This window comes from Aethalodelphis obliquidens, unplaced genomic scaffold, assembly GCF_003676395.1.
Source record: "Aethalodelphis obliquidens isolate GAN/ISIS:26980383/991018 unplaced genomic scaffold, ASM367639v1 scaffold14, whole genome shotgun sequence".
NCBI lineage: Eukaryota > Metazoa > Chordata > Mammalia > Artiodactyla > Delphinidae > Aethalodelphis > Aethalodelphis obliquidens.
Window position 1 is genome coordinate 31,319,646 of NW_020837958.1, and position 19,146 is coordinate 31,338,791.

At 44.2% G+C, this 19,146-nt stretch overlaps 1 protein-coding gene across 1 annotated transcript in view; it reads right to left on the bottom strand.

Annotated features, from left to right (window-relative positions):
- The window catches only part of SPON1 (spondin 1), a 275,447-nt gene that overhangs the window by 101,193 nt on the left and 155,108 nt on the right, over positions 1–19,146 (bottom strand). Inside the window, exon 6 of the mRNA XM_027115305.1 lies at positions 10,513–10,661. Coding sequence (XP_026971106.1) covers positions 10,513–10,661 — 149 coding nt within the window. The remainder of the gene's footprint in view (positions 1–10,512; positions 10,662–19,146) is intronic.

The window sequence follows — 19,146 nt, forward strand, 5'->3', positions numbered from 1 at the left end:
AGTGGTTACCAGTGGGGAGAGGGAGAGGGGGAGAGGCAATATAGGGGTGGCGGAGTGGGAGGTACAAACTATTGGGTGAAAGATAGGCTCAAGGATGTACTGTGCAACATGGGGAACAGAGCCAATATTTTGTAATAGCTGTAAATGGAAGGCAACCTTTAAAATTGCATTAAAATTTTTTTTAAAAAGAGGCTTCACTAGACTACCTCATTTCTTGGGTTGGAAGCCTTGTCTGCATTTCTACCCCCAGCAAGTGTCCCGCTGTATGTGGGAAGATCTCCTGTTTTGGGCTGCCTCTAGGCCTTGTTCTGGAGGTGGCGTTGAACTAGCTCCTGTGGGCATCCGGATAAAGCTATTCCAAGGAAGGGGAAGAACACACGCACAGGAATAGATTTGGAATGGGCATGGAGTTTCGCTGTGGCTCCATTTTTACATGAGGATGTGGTTACTGCCTCCAAATTGTTTAGGGTCAACTTTGGGACAGAGGGCTAGGGCCATCAGGAAATGACACTGCTAAGCAGGGGTGGGAGGGGCAGGCTGAGGCAGAGCCTGGGCGATGGCAAAGGAGGCGTGTCCTCATCCTGTGGCGTTCTCAGGCTGGGGACTGACATGATGAACTTGAACCTTTAGAATCATTAACTTTTCTAGCTCCTTCAGGGGCTCTTCGGTCTTAGGACAGACCCCTCACTTTACTGATGAGGAAATGGAGACCAAGAATGAAAACATGGTAATGATAGGTAACAATTAGCGAGCACTTTCTACAGGGCAGGCTTTGCTCCAAGCACCTTTCATGCATCAGCTCCATTAGTCCTCACGGTAACTCTGTGAGGTTGGCATATTACCACCCTCATCTCATAGAAGAGGAAACCAAGGCACAGAGGGGTTGAGCAATTTGTCCAAAGTCACAAAATAAGTAACAGCTGGAACTAGCATTTGCACCCAGGAGTCTTGATTCAGAGCCAAGGCTTTTAGCTGTTATATGGTACTACTTCTCACAAGCACTGAAGATCATTGGAACTTTATTATTATGAATAAAAGCTGATTGTGTGTGTGTGTGTGTGTGTGTGTGTGTGTGTGTGTGAGAGAGAGAGAGAGAGAGAGAGAGACTTTCTCAATCAGATGAGGCAGCATGTCACGATTCATGGAGAACATCAGAAATCAGCCAATGATTTTAATTTCATTTAGAGGAAAGGGATCACAAGTTTAGAAAATCAAAAATCAGGAAAAATAAAAGTTTAGTAGACATCTGTTATCTCTAATGATTTAACGGAGATGAGAAAAGAAAATTCTCAAACTCTTTCTACCAGTTTCCAGAGGCTTATAAACTGTTTCAGCTTTAAAGAACATCTGCTTGTTTATTGATTCTTGTGCCATAGGTGGTGGGATAATCCTGGCAGCAGGTTTAAGGAATCCGCCAAAGTGAGGCCTCCTGAAGGTGAAATAATCAATGTCTATGTTAGGGTCCACCACTGTCTGACCTCTTATGGTCAGGGAAGACTTGAATCTAGAGAAGTATAAAAGTTGGAGTGTTCTTTTCCCTGTATTTCTAAAAATATAAAAGTTGGAGTGTTTTTTCTAGCATTTTTTCATAAGTGAGTACCCATTCACAGTTCATGATTTATGCAAGAGACTGCTGCCGGAGCTGCTCCAGGTCTTTGCTCACAACCCTCTAACCTTCACCTTTAGCAGGAATGTCCTTGCTCAAATCCTGCCAATCCCCCACCTTTAGCAGGAATGAACATACATCTTTAAGTTAAAGGGCCCAGAGATAAGAAAGGAAGCTACAAACAAACTAAACAACCCAGATGGAAACAGCCGGGACCAAGATAGCAATGAATCTGACCTCCAACAGACCCTGAGTCTCATTACAAGTTAATTTTACTATATTGGCATATGAAATAACACACCTACCAGGGGCTGTAACTGAACATTAAGGACCAAAAAAGGATAAAAAGGGGATGGCACCCCCCTGCCTCGAAAAAGCCTTGCCCCTTCCCCAGTAGACTAATGCATATACCTCCCCATCATTAGTCTCACTCCTCCTCCCTTTGTCTTTACCCTTTAAAATTAAATCCCTCTGGCCAGGTGGGCGAGAAGTTGATCTGTGAACCTTAGTTCCCACTTCTCCGTTCTTTGGCCCCTGAATTAAGCTTGTGCCGTGTCGAACTCAGCATAGGTTTTGTTATTCACTGATCTGAACCAGAGCAACCAGAATGGAAAGAGAGCCCTCCCCGCCAAGGCAGAGCGCCTCAGCCACGCTAGGGCCAAAGCAGGGTCCATACGACTTAATTTGGCAACAAGACATTTAGAGCTTGTGTGTCAATTCACCAATTCAGACATTGGTTGAGCAGCTACTGTGCGTGAGACAGTGTATGAAGTGCTGGAGACGCTAGGTGGACATCAGGAAACATGAAAGACTGAGCTGATGCAAAAGGGTCTCCCTCCTGCTACAAACATGTAGAAATGCTAGACAAAAGAGAGCAGGACAAAAGTTTCAAAAATGCTGAAGGGAGTTTAGAAAAATTCCCTGGATGCCAGAAAGGAGGAGGAAAGTCTAACCCAAAACTGTAAGTAGGAGCTGATGCATGGGGCCAGGCCTGGCATATGGCCCCTGGAGCTAGAGACGGAGGTTTTAAAGCCATTCAGGGAGAGAAGGGGAGGTCTCAAGTTGGTGTTAGGTGAGATGTGGGAAGACACCCCTGCATCAAGCTGGACATTTTGAAGGGCTGAATGGGGATAAGAAAACCCTCCATCAGTCACTTGGGGAGGTGGCAAGGAAACTTGTCCTTTGTCCAGGCCCTTGAATGAAAATTCACCTTCAAGAAATAGAAGCCCCAGACTCTCCCCTGTGTAAGTGCAGAGTCCATATTTACATTGGCCTGGAAGTGGGGAACTCTAAGCTGAGAAATGCCATCAAAACTTGGGTGGAAAGACAAAAATACAATCTCCCCCTGAGGGGACAACACAACTTGGGCACAGAGGACTCCCACAGGGAACAAAGAAAAAGACCCACTGAAGATGAGCAAACAATCCAAAATCAAATGAGGAAACTAGTGATGGGGAGAGAGGGCAAGTTCATCAAATGAACATTAGTCCCTAAGACCCTGAGATAATAGAATAATCTGAATGACACAAGTAGATGTGTTTAAAATTGAAAACATTAAAAGTAACCATAATGAAGCAATAGAATAAGAACAGAGCGGTGAGGGAAATCAACAAGTGCTCGCCTTCCAGGGACACAGAACATGCCTGGGAGATGGAAAAGGAAAGAAGCAGGAGAAAGTGGGCATAGAGGGAACCTACCTCAACATAAAAAAGGCCATATATGACAAACCCACAGCAAACATTATTCTCAATGGTGAAAAACTGAAAACAATTCCTCTAAGATCAGGAACAAGACAAGGGTGCCCACTCTTGCCACTATAATTCAACATAGTTTTGGTAGTCCTAGCCATGGCAGTTGGAGAAGAAAAATAAATAAAAGGAATCCAAATTGGAAAAGAAGAAGTAAAACTGTCACTGTTTGCAGATGACATGATACTATACATAGAAAATCCTAAAGATGCCACCGAAAACTACTAGAGCTAATCAATGAATTTAGTAAAGTCACAGGATACAAAATTAACACAGAAATCTCTTGTATTCCTATATACTAACAACCAAAGATCAGAAAGAGAAATTAAGGAAACAATTCCATTCACCATTGCAACAAAAAGAATAAAATACCTAGGAATAAACCTACCTAAGGAGGCAAAAGACCTGTATGCAGAAAACTATAAGACACTGATGAAAGAAATCAAAGATGACACAAACAGATGGAGAGATATACCATGTTCTTGGATTGGAAGAATCAACATTGTGAAAATGACTATACTACCCCAAAGCAATCTACAGATTCAATGCAATCCCTATCAAATCACCAATGGCATTTTTCACAGATCTAGAACAAAAAATTTTACAATTTGTATGGAAACACAAAAGACTGCAAATAGCCAAAGCAACCTTGAGAAAGAAAAACGGAGCTTCTGACTTCAGATTATACTACAAAGCTACAGTAACCAAGACAATATGGCACTGGCACAAAAACAGAAATATACATCAATGGAACAGGATAGAAAGCCCAGAGATAAACCCACACACCTATGGTCACCTAATCTATGACAAAGGAGGCAAGGATATACAATGGAGAAAAGACAGCCTCTTCAATAAGTGGTGCTGGGAAAACTGGACAGCTACATGTAAAAGAATGAAATTAGAACACTCCCTAACACCATACACAAAAATAAACTAAAAATGGATTGAAGACCTAAATGTAAGGTCAGACACTATAAAACTCTTAGAGGAAAACATAGGCAGAACACTCTTTGACATGAAATGCAGCAAGATCTTTTTTGACCTACCTCCTAGAGTAATGAAACTAAAAACAAAAATAAACAAATGGGACCCAATTAAACTTAAAAGCTTTTGCACAGCAAAGGAAACCATGAACAAGACAAAAAGACAACCCTCAGAATGGGAGAAAATATTTGCAAATGGAACAATGGACAAAGAATTAATCTCCAAAATTTACAAGCAGCTCAATATCAAAAAAAACAAACAACTGAATCGAAAAATGGGAGGAAGACCTAAATAGACATTTCTCCAAAGAAGATATACAGATGGTCAAGAGGCACATGAAAAGATGCTCAACATCACTAATCATTAGAGAAATGCAAATCAAAACTACAATGATGTATCACCTCACACCAGTCAGAATGGCCATCATTAAAAAATCTACAAACAATAAATGCTGGAGAGGGTGTGGAGAAAAGGGAACCTTCTTGCACTGTTGGTGGGAATGTAAATTGATACAACCACTATGGAGAACAGTATGGAGGTTCCTTAAAAAACTAAAAATAGAACTACCATATGACCCAGCAATCCTACTACTGGGCACATACCCAGAGAAAACCATAATTCAAAAAGACACATGCACCCCAATGTTCATTGCAGCACTATTTACAAGAGCCAGGACACGGAAGCAACCTAAACGTCCATTGACAGATGAATGGATAAAGAAGATGTGGTACACATATATAATGGAATATTACTCAGCCATAAAAGGAATGAAATTGGGTCATTTGTAGAGACGTGGATGGACCTAGAGACTGTCATACAGAGTGAAGTAAGTCAGAAAGAGAAAAACAAATATCAGATATTAATACATATTTGTGGAACCTAAAAAAAAAAATGGTATAGATGATCTTATTTGCAAAGCAGAAATAGAGACACAGACGTAGAGAACAAAACAAACGTGTGGATACCAAGGGGGAAAAGGGGCAGCGGTGGGATGAATCGGGAGATTGGGATTGACATATATACGCTATTGATACTATGTATAAAATAGATAACTAATGAGAATCTACTGTAAAGCACAGGGAACTCTACTCACTGCTCTGCTGTGACCTAAATGGGAAGTAATAAAAAAAGAGGGGATGCCTATATACATACAGCTGATTCACTTTGCTGTACGGTAGAAACTAACACAACACCGTAAAGTAACTATGCTCCAATAATTTAAAAAAAAAAGAAAAAGAAAAAGGAAGAAAGAAAGAAAAGAAAGAAAGAAAGAAGGAAGCAGGGACCATTCAGTCTAGGAGAGGGACCGCACAGGGAGCTGTGGTCACCCCAGGAAAGGGTACCACACCCAGCCTGCCCAGAGGAAGGGACAGGGAAACTAATATGTGTCTAACATGTGTCCTCAGGAAATAGGGGGGATGTTAAAGGCTGGGGGGACCCAGAGAATGGCACTTTCAAGGGCTGCCACAGTCTAATGTTTGCATTTCCTCAGCTGCTGCAGAGATTCCCTTAAAGAAACTAAGTACATTATACGGAAATAGTTATTTATGTATCCACCTCTCCAGCGCGGAGACAGTGTGTCCTTCATTCACACAGAGCCACACTCCCCCTCACTGATTCCCCTCTTGCCACACCAGTCTTCTGTCAGTTCTTCAAGCATGATAAGCTCTTTTCTACTTCTGGGTCTCTGCACACGCTGTTGTCACCATCTAGAATGATCTTTTCCTTGTGCTTTTCTTTTGGGTCTCAGCTTAATGGTCTCATCAAGACCTTCCCTGACTACCTTACTAACAAGGTCCCACCCTACTGCTGTTTTCTAGCCACCTCTTGTTAGTTTCTTTCTCTTACCATAATTTATAATTATTTAACCCTTTTTTCTTCTTGTCTCCCCCATTAGAATGCAGACTCCATGAAGGCAAGGAATGATCTGTTCACTGTTGGATCTCTAATGCCTGGCATTTATTTAGTAGATGTTTAGTAAAGTTATCAAGTAAATTACTCATGCAAGTAACAATTATGAAGCAATTAAAACTATACCCAGCTAAGAGGATACAGAGATGGAAAACATGGATTTGAACTTTGCAGTTTGGTGAGGGAGAGACATCAAACAAGGACTTGCATCATTACGTGATGATGGTAATGATGGGGGAGGTACAGGGTGTTGTGGGAGCACATGGCAAGGGCATGGATTTTGTACAGAATTCAGGAAGGCTTCCAGGAAGAAGCAACATCTAAGCTGAGTCCTGAAGGATAGATGGAGTTCACCAGTTCACCAGTTGATGGGGTGCTGGAAGATGTTCCAGGCTGACAGAAGGCCCAGATGCAAGAGGGACATGGCTCTGGAGAGTTTGAAAGAGGTTCTGCATGGGTATAGCTTAGAGCTGCAGCAAGAAATAAGATGGGGGAGGTAAACAAGGCCAGATCATAGAGGGTTTTCAAGCTAGGATAAGGAGTTTGGACTTTATCTTGCTGTCAGTCGGGAGCCATTCATTGGGAGAGTGGCATAATCCTATTGGTATTTTATAAAATGGCCGTGGGGCAGTGTGGAGAACAGGAAGAGGACTGGAGGCAGGGAGGTCAGATGGCTAGTGCAATAATTTAGGCAAGTGATGAGGATGGTTTAAATAGAGGTGCGGTAATGAGGAAGTGACCTGGAGGAATTTAGAAGAGAAGGCAGAAGATGGGACAGGAGGCACAATCAAGGATGATGCCTAGCTTTCTAGCATGAATAACATGGTGAAGGGGGCACCATCTTTGGGCCACATTCAGCAGAGAACCAGACACCTAGTATACATGCCATAGATGTCTACTTAACAAAGTAGAAATGGTCTTAGTGAAACATTTTCATAAGATGAGCATACACCAGCTCACTTTCGGGTCCTGGGTCTACATAGGATCTGCCATTCCCTACTGCGTCTACCTGCCTTGGGTTACTCATTTGTGACCTGCCAGGCCAGCCTCAGTTCAGTATTTCTAATCCACAGTCCCCACCAGGACCCATTTGCCTCTGTCCCCTACTAAGAAGTGTGCCTTGTGCCCTTCCCCCACCCTCTCTGGCCACCAGTGTCATTATTGCCAATAATGCTGCTGTAATTTTTCATTAATTTTCTTGGTGTTTTGAAGTTATAGTAATATTAAAATTTATACTCAATAATATTATTACAGTTTTCCACCACTAATGCGATTACTATTTTTGTTCATTTGTGTTTGAAAGCCATTAGCATAAGATTTACCTCCAACAATATCTGCTGTGATTTTTAATGCCCTTGAAACTTGCAGCAAGCGATAAGTCTATAATAACAGAAGGCTGGGAAGCATATAAATGTCTTTCTTGGGAAAATAGGGCTTTTATTTTCATCCTGGTTGGACTCGGGTTCTTTGATAGAGCAGCTGGTAGGATGTAATGTATTAAAGGCTGAGAACACCGTGTTAGTTTGTAGATGTGTTCAAGCAGGTCCCTGGTTATTCAGAGGACACTTTCATATTCCAGGAGGATTCATATTCTTGTTCCTTTTTTATGCTGCTTCTTACCTGACTTCCAGAAAAATATAATGAATTGTGTGCTTGCAGGGAACAATATTTAGAACCATGAATTATTTGGAAGAGAAGGGACCCTGAAATCACTCTATCCTCCTGACTTTCTGAGGACCTGGGGAGCTGGATGCGTGGCTTAGCAGAGCTCTGGAAACAGGCTTATTTCAGAGGCTGGAGAGGGGAGTTTCTCTGTGGGGCAGGGAAGGAGGATGAGCAGGACCGGCCTCACGAGTGTGTGACCTGTTCAGACTCTCAGGGCCCCGTGCTGTGAAATTCAGTGTCACCATCTTGAAATTCTTAAGTTTTGAACAAGGGACCCCACATTTTCACCAGGCTCTGCAAATTATGTATCTGGTACTACATACAGGTTTTGGAGTCAGACAGTCTTGGGTTCAAGTTCTGGAATTCTCTAACTATTGACTGTGCCTCAGTTTCCTTATCAGGAAAAACGGGAAATTTAATATTGTCTTCTCCAAGTAGAGGTGAGAGCTAAAAGTACATGTTCAGCATCTAGAGGGCCTGACAGGTGGTGACAAACCCTAGGACATGCTCAGTGGGATTTTTTTTTTTGCGGTACGTGGGCCTCTCACTGTTGTGGCCTCTCCCGTTGCGGAGCACAGGCTCCAGACGCACAGGCCCAGTGGCCACGGCTCACGGGCCCAGCTGCTCCGCGGCATGTGGGATCCTCCCGGACCGGGGCACGAACCCGTGTCCCCTGCATCGGCAGGCAGACTCTCAACCACTGCGCCACCAGGGAAGCCCTCAGTGGGATTTTTAACTCCCATGTGCAAAACCCGTAATTAAACATTGTTATGACTTAATGTCAAGAACACTAGCCAGCTGGGAGAGCCAGACATCATCCGTGTGTACAGAAGCTGATCCAAGGTGTGCTAATCAGGAACACACCGAGCAAAGAACATTTTCCTAAGGGGGGCATAAGGTGGGGGGGGGTTCCATCCATCAGTTTTCAGCCTTTTTATTGCTATGACACATGACAGATAATGTTTGCCGGTACAACGTGGTCTCAGTTTCTCACAATTCATACATGCTTCCCTTCTCACCAGAAACCTCTCAAGATAGCCAATGAGTGACACAGGCATTATTATGAAGACGCCCTTGACCTTGATCTAATTAATTTGCAAACTTTAGTATTTCAACTATTATTTGTAATAGATGGTTTTCAACATACGACACAACAGAACAGATACAGCCAGTGTATCCCAATTCCATGTTTGAGAACCAGGAACCCAAACAAGGGATACTGCCTCCATGACAGGCTGGAGAGACCAGGACCAATATGAAGCCCTTCGTGACTTTGCCGATGAACATGGTTGTGCTGTAGCCCGAATGAGTGATGCCAGTTATGAGGCATGGCAGCCAGAGTTAGAGAAACACGAAGTTGTTGGTGAGATAAACTTGTGATAAATGACATGCTGTCTCAAAACACTGGGTTAAACATTTTTTCTGAGAATGGAGAAAGGTTTTAAATCAAACTAATGAGAAACATAAGCTAATTCCTGGGCGTTTTTGGACTCTGGTCCAAAAGAATTCCTCAGGGGATTATAGTAGGAATCAGGTGACCTTTGCTGCATTCACTTTAGGGTTTGTGGGAGCTTGGAGTCCAGATGGTAGACGTCAGGAGGAAGGGCTAGGGGCCTCAGCTCTGCTCGCCCTGCTGCAATACACATCGTGAGACACCGGGCCCAGTGTCTTCAGGGGCCCTGCACTGTCTCAGGAGATGTGGGCAGGAGCCTGAGCAGGCAGCAGCCCCTCAGTGACCTGTGCTGGAAATGACCACACTCCAAGCACAGTTTGCTCTTTCCTTACTTCCTCCTGCGCACTTGTGAGCAGTGAGATGTGGGTGCCTACCCAGCTCTCTCAGGCCCAAAGGGCTTTTGTGGGTAGTGATGGCCAAAGCTGGGCCACCTCCTCCCCACAGTGCAGACTGTGAATGACCTTCGAAAAACCATAGCTCTTCTTTCAAGATCCCTCATCAGCCTCCTTCTAGTGCTTTTGATGAGGGATGATGGTACTTCCCAACAGACAGAAAAGAATGACGGACGATTGCTCCCTTATCTCTCATTGGTATGAATGGGGTCCTAGATAACAGTCCGGCTCCTGGGCCCACATGACACAGTACATGGTACATAAAAGATGCTTCAGTCTGTAATGATTATGATTAATCACTGACTAATTTATCAAACACCTCAAGACATAGATGCAAAAAGCATGTGTCGATAAATAAATGTTTCTCTTTGGAAATGGTGATTTTAGCTTACAGTGAACGTCACTCCCCCCAGCCCTCTCATGGATCAGAGTAAGAAAACCGTAATCCACCGCACGGACCCTTGGGAGAACAGAGACATGGTACCCCAACAATGCAGCCACAGTAGCAGCTTTTAGCACAAGCTGAAGAAAACACAAATGCAGTTAGGGAAAATCTGAGACGACAAGATGGACATTTGTGCCTCTGTCCTCTACTGAACATAAACCCCCTCAAACTCAGCAAATAGATTTCACTTCCTATGGTACCAATTTTCCAGCACATTGTACTGTAAATTTCGAGCCCCTGGGAAAGAAAGCTAAAGGATGCTTGACTGCATTTCTGGGTTTTGGTCCTTCTGTGATTGTTTTTCTTACCTGTTGTCGAATTTCCTCCTCCATTTTCACTGGTGAGCCCAATTCTGCAACTTGTTTGACGCCTTCGCTCGCATATCCTCCATACTCCCATAGCACGTAATTCTTGGAGTGGGATCCGCCGATGATTGCAGACCAGTGATTTGCCCGACCTGGGAAAGCCAATCAGGATACAGGTCAGTGTGTATGTGGCTAGAACACAAGTCCCTTAAAGGATGGGGAGGAGGTGTAATTGAACAATGATTCAAGCAGCATTGGCTAAGCACCTACCCTGTGTTAGGTCCTGCGCTGTTCTGGGATGAATAAGACAGTCCCTGTAAGCAAGTATGTCTTGGGGATATATGATAGGGCAATGGGTAGATGTCTAAACAAGACACAGGGTGGCCCAGAATAATGACTCCTGTCTGGAAGGATCTTAGAGAAGAAGAAAGTTGAGAGAATTTTTAAATGCTGAGCAGATTTGTAAGACAGAACAGAGAGGAAAGGCTATTTCTGGCAGACTCAGAAACATTAAATAACATTGTGTGTTTGGGGAGCCATAGTAATTTAGCATTGCTGTGTCACAAACTGTCAACGGGAGAGGCAGGAAATGATGCCAGGGAGGTAGAAGGGACCTGCTCAAATGAGTTTGGATGTCATTTGAAAGGGTCTGAAACCACTGAAGGGTTTTGGGCAGGGGAACGAAACAATCACATTTGAATTTTAGATAAATCATCCAGGCAGCAGCATGAAGAATGCATTAGAGGGAGCAAAATTGGAGTGTGGAGCTGGGGAGGTCAGCATGGAGCAAAAGGTAAAGGGAGTGAGTGGGGAATTAGGCTTGACAGCTCCTGGGAAAAAGCACTGCTGTTTTTAGCTGGCTTTTTTTTTTTTAAAAAAAAAACATCTTTATTGGAGTATAATTGCTTTTTAGCTGGCTTTTACGTACCTTCCAGGGTGAGGGGCAGGCAGGCTAGCCATGTGAAAGCATGGGAAAGGTGGTTTGGATACAAGGACATGACCAGTCTACTGCGGTTTGGTGAGGATCATGCGGGATGATGACTGCAGTGGGATGTAGCAGGGAATTAATGGATGACACAAAGGGAGAACAGAATAAGATCTGGACAGGACCAAGATAGAACTTAGCCTGAAGATTTTTCCATCTCAAGAGGGAGAAAGGAGAGGAGAGAGTCAACCCCAGCACCTCCCTGGATTTGTTTTTGCATGTGATGAATATAGATGCATATATACTGATTACTAAGTTCATACAATCCATCATAGGGTTGGCTCAGTTGTCCGCAATCCTATGGTTGGTTTTATAAAGTCTTAAGTTAAGGAACATTTTCAGGCATAGCAAAGAGGAAAACTTGAACTGGGTGGACCCAGCTGACATTTGCAGTTTATCACCCTGCGGCCCAGAGTGGGCAGAACTCTCCACGCTACCCCAACACTTAAGAAAGTGATTCTGAACAGGCCCTGAACTTGTTTACATCTGCCACCTGCTACCCAGGTGCTCTGACCCAGAGGCACATCAAGAACATGGGCACAAAGCCACCTGCCCAGCCTGCTGAGGGATGACATGATCCAGGTAGATGACATCACCATGTGGGTCCGCCCAACTGCTGGATCATTATTTCCCACGTATCAGGGAAATGCAAGCTCCACGTCATGTCCCTAGAGAAGACAGATGGAGATGTTGCCAGCTATTCTCTAACTCACTTCCTGAGTAGGGAGAATGTCCTGGCTATCATCTAGGCCAAGAGCACTGCTTGGTAGGGGCAAGGGTAAGAACCAGTCATGACCTTTGGTTCACGATGTGAACACAGGGAGACCAGTTTCAGCATCTCTTATTCCTCCGGCTCTGTCCCACCAAAATGTCCCCTCGTTCCAGACCCAGCCTACCTGCAATTTCATACTTCAGTGGCTCAGCACATGGTGCTCCCTCTGTGCTTTCCTCCTCTTGTCATGGCCGACTCACTCCTCCTTTATAATCTACCCAGAAGCCTCCCAAGACCACCACAGAATGACTTAGGCCCTTGTCTTCTGATCACATTTTTTAAAAAATTGAAGTATAGCTGATTTACAATATTATATTAATTTCAGGTATACAACACAGTGATTCAATATTTTTATAAAGTTAAAGTTATTACAAAATAATGGCTATATTTCTCTGTGCTGTACAATATATCCTTGTTGCTTATCTATTTTATACTTAGTAGTCTGTATATCTTAATCCCATACCCCTAGCTTGCCCCTCCCCTCCCCCTTTCCCCACTGGTAACTACTAGTTTGTCCTATCAGCATAGATCACGTTTACGATCCCTGCCGCACGTCTGTTTTCCCACTAGACTGTAAGCTCCCTGAGGAAGCCTGTCTTCAGACTGTATCCCCAGTGCCCAGCACTGAGCTTGCTGCATTGTGAATGCTTAGTACATGTTTCCTGAAGCATTCATCCAGTCAAATGCAAAGGTGGCAGTATATGTGCTCGAAGTGTTTGGGAACAGGCTGGCACAGATTCCATTCAATGTGATTAAATTCAAATCTCAGTTCAGCAGAGTTCCTAACTCCTACTGGGCTAAAGCACTCAGCTATTCTGCATGCTGTTAAAAATAAACACCAAATAGCAACAAGAAGGAAAGGCATGGGTCTCAGAGCCAGCAGACAGGGATTCAAATCCCGGCATTACTAGCTGTGTAAACGTGGTCAAATTCCAATTATTTTATTTCCCTGAGTCCCATCTCCCTCTTTTGTAATTCAGGGGTGATAATGCCTACCTTATTGACCTGTTATAAGAATTAAATTCAATTTTTAAAATAATGACATAATATATGTGCAATCACTGACACACAATAGACCCTCAATAATTATAGTTTCCTCCTTTGCCGGTTGTTTGGGAGGCTACAAAAATGAGTAAAACATGAACCTGCCTTTAATTCAATATAGGAGATAAGAGATACATAATATGAACTAAGATAAGAGAACAGGAACAAGCACAATCACAGGGGGATTAGGGGATGGACCCAGATGGCCCCTTCTGGTTTATTCATTCAACTTCCATTTACTATGTGCCAAGCACAGTGGCAGGCCCTGGGCACCGACAGGAATTGGATATGGTACTTGTCCTGGAGAGACTCATGGTCTGGGGGTGGAGAAACAGATGGATAAGCAGATTACCTATAATCGAGCATGTTCAGAGTTCTAGAAACAAGAACACAGAGCAAAGGGGATGGAGCAGCTAATTCCAAATTAAAGGACTCAAACATACCACATTTATTCAAACTTCAATACATTGAATGACATCAACCACATAACAGATACCTGCAAGGCACTAGGCTAAGGTGTGGGAGCAGACCACATCCTCCCTGGGGGACAAGGTAGGCACTCATGGAACAACAGTCTGCAATGTTAGAAATAACAATGAATTCAGGTGAGTGGCAGTCACTCATGCGCAGAATGGTATGGGGGGAGGGGGCATGGTGACGGAGAGCCAGAAGACCTGGGCTCCAGGCCTCCATTCGTGACCATGAATCAGTCATTCCAGCTCTGAGAGCCCCAGTTCACTTTTTTTTTTTTTTTTGCGGTACACGGGCCTCTCACTGTTGTAGCCTCTCCCGTTGCAGAGCACAGGCTCCAGATGCGCAGGCCCAGCGGCCATGGCTCACGGGCCCAGCCACTTCACGGCATGTGGGATCTTCCCGGACCAGGGCACGAACCCATGTCCCCTGCACCAGCAGGCGGACTCTCAACCACTGCGCCACCAGGGAAGCCCCGCAGTTCACCTTTTAAAAATAGAGATAATAATTACTAGTCTGGACTATCTCCCAGAGTTGTGCAAATTAATTGGGCTGGTTTGGGAGAGAACTACAAAAACTTTAAAGAACTGTGCAAAAGAAAGTCTCTGTAGTTTTACAGACAGAAAGTACTATGGGAATCCACAAGAAGGCAGAGGAAGAAGGACATGTTCCCCTGGGAAGGAGACTCCCATGGGAAAACTGGCAGGACAGTAGGAGTGGGAATTCTATTAAAAATAGCTAAGAGGATTAAACACCTATTAGGTGTTAGGCATACTACTTTCCTAGGTGTAACTCTCACTACAACCTCATTGTCATCTTATAGATGAGGAAATCAAGGTCCAGAGATGTTAAGGAACCCACCCAAGCTCACAGAGCTAGCAAGGAGGCAAAGCTGGGGTTCAAACCCAGATCCGCCTGACCCCAGAACACACGTTCTTTTCCCACATCCCACTGAGAGGTCAGGAAATGGAGACCGTTTGGTGGACTGGAGAGTTAGAAGACAAAGAGATAAGATGAAAAAGAAAGTCAGGGCCAGGTTGCAGAGGGTTCTGAGTGTGCACTGTGGTAAATGGCATCGGAAGAGAGAGAAACATGATTGAAGTTTCCTTCTGGGAAGAATGACATGACAATAGTTAACATGCATGCATTGTTACTACGTGCCAGGCACTGTGTCAAGGACTTGATCTATATTATTACATTAAATACTCAAAAAAGAAAATTTCTGTTTTTCAAACCCAATTGTTTAGTATGTGAGCTTGCCTTATAATCTTCTGTTTTACTGTAACACTGTATCAATGGGGAAAAATGCCTTCTGAGATTCAAACAATTAACTTATAAAAGAATGTCCAGATCAGAAATTTAACAAAGAACTCCCTTCATGGCAAATGCTTATTTAAAAGAACTTTTATGAAATATTCAGACATTAAGAAATACTTATATGTAGCATATGCCTTTAAAATTAATCAGAAAATTCTTTTGATATAGATGCTATCATAATTTCCACCTTTCACATGAGGAAACTAACCTGAGATTACCAAAGCAAATGATTGAAGATGCTGGGATTCAAAGTCAGGTCTGTCTGGTGTTACAGCCCAGCTTTCCTCCACCCCCCTGCACCACATCTCTGGCAGGACACGCCAGCTGTAGGAGGGGAGAGGGCTCAAGTGTGAGGAGACCAAACGGGAGATCCACCAACATCCCCTGGATGCGTTGTGTAGAGCCTGACTTAGGGCAGTGGAGAGGAAATGGGAACACGGAACCAGAGGTATGAGCCAGTAAGATCAGGGAGGATCCGACAGTCTGTGGGAGTCAGTTTAGTGAAGTAGTTAAAACTCGGGGTTTTGGAGCAGACCAACATGTATTCTAGTCTCCAATCTGAAACTTCCTAGATTGAATATGTTAGTCACTCTCAACTCAGTTTCCTCATCTGTAAAGTAGGGATATTGACATGACCAGCCTCGTGGTGTTTTTCTGAGGCTGATATCCATGAAGTAATGACTAGTTAACACACGAAATGGGCTCAGTAAATACCAGCCAGTCAAATTAAATCTGAATGGGGCAGGTCAAAGCCAGACAAGCTTCTGGAAGGCACGGGACCAAAAGGAATCTGATTCGGTGACTGGGTGCAGTCTGACTTAGAATTGGGGGGGCAGAGATGACAGGAATGTCAGATGCAAGAACCTGAGTCCGAAGAAAATGGTAGGGAGTCATCTAAACAGGACTCAGTGGTTTAGAGTTGGCAGAATGAGGTGCCAAGCAGATCCCAATTAGTTGGGGCACAGAGTTTAGCCCCGGGCCCCACCATCCTCCAGGCAATAAGGGATGAGAGGAAGAGAAGCCCCAGGTAACAGGAGGCCTGGGGAGAAGAGGACAAAGTAAATGCTCGTGACTTTCTTTCTTTTTTTTTTTTTTTTGCGGTACACGGGCCTCTCACTGCTGTGGCCTTTCCCATTGCGGAGCACAGGCTCCGGACGCGCAGGCTCAGCGGCCATGGCTCACGGGCCCAGCCGCTCCGCAGCACGCGGGATCTTCCCGGACCGGGGCACGAACCCGTGTCCCCTGCATTGGCAGGCGGACTCTCAACCACTGCGCCACCAGGGAAGCCCCACTCGTGACTTTCTTAAATGAATACTCTGGGACTACCACCGGGGTCCTTGGTAAAACACTTGGGCTTCAGCCTCAGGGTAAAGACAGAGAAACAAACACTACTGTCAGCTCTCTGGCTCTCAGGTAAGGCCACAGCTCTTTGGGTTAGCATGCCTCTCTGACTCCAGCAGTGTTTAAGTGGCTTACACATAGCTGAGTCTAGTTGGTTACTCCCAGTAGCTTGGATGAGATGAGGCAGGTGGGAAGCTGGGAGGAAGAAATGATTAGATATGTGACTTTGAGACACTGCTAGCCAACCAGGTGTGCATCCATCTGAAAAGCCACTCCAGGGGGACATCCTGAATATATGTGTACTCGCCTCATTTTTGAAATCTCTTCTTTGTCATCACTGGTGATAAATTACCGGGGTTCACGATGATGCCTAGAAGGCTAGTGCTGATGAAAGAGGAACCATGTCTTGCCTTTGTCTGGTGTAGGAGGAAGCATGGTGCACAGCAGATGGATTCTCTGAGGTGTTCTGCGTATGGCAGGTATTCAGTAACAGCCAGATTTCCTGGACTGCTTTGCCAGTGGCTGTATTTCCCTGCCCATCCCAATCCTGCAGAAGCCACCCATTCATTTCCTTGACACCATGCGTAGCGCTTCACTGGAGAACATTCTACAGCCTTGGGGACTAGTTTGCTACAAGCTCCTGCTACCCAACCTTAGCCTCAACCATCGTAACGCAGCAAATCTTTGTCTGGGGATGTGGTTGGGCCCTTATGGAATTGGTTATAGTAGCTACACCAGAGCTCCTCCAGTCTCTAAGTCCTAGCCTCCTCTCCTCTTCTCTCTTAGTAGATGACTCTGTTACTTAACTTTTCTAAGAAAACAAAGGTCAACACACCCACAGACGTACCTGGGCACCACGTGGCCAGTGATCAACAGAAAAACGCTGTGGACCTGCCAGCCCTGTCTTGCTCTCACTTTTCCTTCTTGCCCTGGTTATTCTCACCCTAAGCTCAATTCCAGAATCTGCCTGATTTCGGACTCTTCGGATTTGGGCACAGAACTTGGCTCCTCTGGGTTTGCCCCTGGGTGCTGCCCAGGACACAGCCTGTACTCGCCCTCTGGCTTTTCCTGCTCCTGGCTGCTTCAGGAACTCACTCTGACCGAGCTCTTCTGGTTTTTAGGATCCCGTCCCAGTAGAGTCTACTGGAAAAAACCTTGCATGGGGAGATCTGTCATTTAGGCCAGAAATTCCTCAACTTTCTATCATTCTGCCTTCTTTACTCAGCTAGCTTTTTTTTCCTTCCTTAAGGTCTCAAGATAAGTGTCACTTTTCCATTCCAGGAAAACACTCAGGCAATTGATCACAGTCTTTTGCATCTCCCTGAGGCCTCCCATAATAATATTCTATTCTATTAACTAATTAATCAAATGAACATTTACTAGGCAACTACTATGTACTAAGCCAGGGATCAGTAAGCTATGCCCACTCCCTGTTTGTGTTCCAATAAAGTTTTATAGTTTACATATTATTTATGTATTGTTTATGGCTGCTTTCATGCTACAGCGGTAGAGTCAAGTAGTTACAGCAGAGACCGTTTGGCCTGCAAACCCTAAAAGTTATTATCTGGCCCTTTATAAAAAAAAGTTTCTTAAAATGTGTGACTCTGAAAAGAATCAGATTTTGTCCCTGTCCTTGAAATGTTCAGATTTTGTCCCTGTCCTTGAAATGTTCAGTGTGGAGGGTAGGGTGGAGGGCGTGAAGGATAGGTCATAACAGGCAATTACAATAAAATGTGACCAATACAGCTTTGATAAAGGCAAAACCAGAGTGATAAAAAAGCATAAATAAGGGGACATTTAACCCAGACTATACCAGAGAAGGCTTCCTGGAGGAGATGGCAGTTGAGCTGCATTCTGAAGGATAACTAGGAATTAGAAAGGCAATTAGGGGGTATTTAGGCAATTAGGAAGGGTATGTTTTGCAGAGAGATCTGTATGTGCAAAAGCAGAGCATAAGAAAAGCCAGAGGTACATGGAAAACCAAAAGTAGGTCAAGGGGTGTGTGTGTGTGTGTGTGTGTGTGTAAGAAAGGGATTATTGGTGTGTGTGTGTGTGTGTGTGTAAGAAAGGGATTATTGGGGTGTGTGTGTGTGTGTGTGTGTTTGTAAGAAAGGGATTATTGGGGTGTGTGTGTGTGTGTGTGTGTTTGTAAGAAAGGGATTATTGGTGTGTGTGTGTGTGTGTGTGTGTGTGTGTGTGTGTGTGTGTGTGTGTGTGTGTGTGTGTGTGTGTGTGTGTGTGTTTGTAAGAAAGGGATTATTGGTAATGAAGCCAGTCAGTGAGGCAGACCATGGAGAGATATGAATGTCTTCACAGTAAGTTTTTATTTTATCTTGAAGGCAATGTGAAGAAGAGAATAAGATATTCCTGTCTACAGACAACTCCCATATCTATATATGCTCATGCAACTTCTGCTTCTGACTCTGATGTAGTAAATGGCACTGGACTAGCCCTCTGAACATAAGTAACTATAAAACTGGGCAAAATACATGAAGTACCAGTTTTCAGAAGTTGGAAAACAGATGGCAAAGGACGATGATCCCTGAGAGAAGGGAAACACAAGAGACGAGCCCCAGGTTTGTCCTGGACATTTTCTGGTTTGTGGTGCAGGAAAGTGGAGCACAACGGAGAATGGCAATCTGGCTAAACTGATGATGTAGAGATAGGAATTTGAGGCTGCTGAGATAGATAGGATTTACTAGTAAAA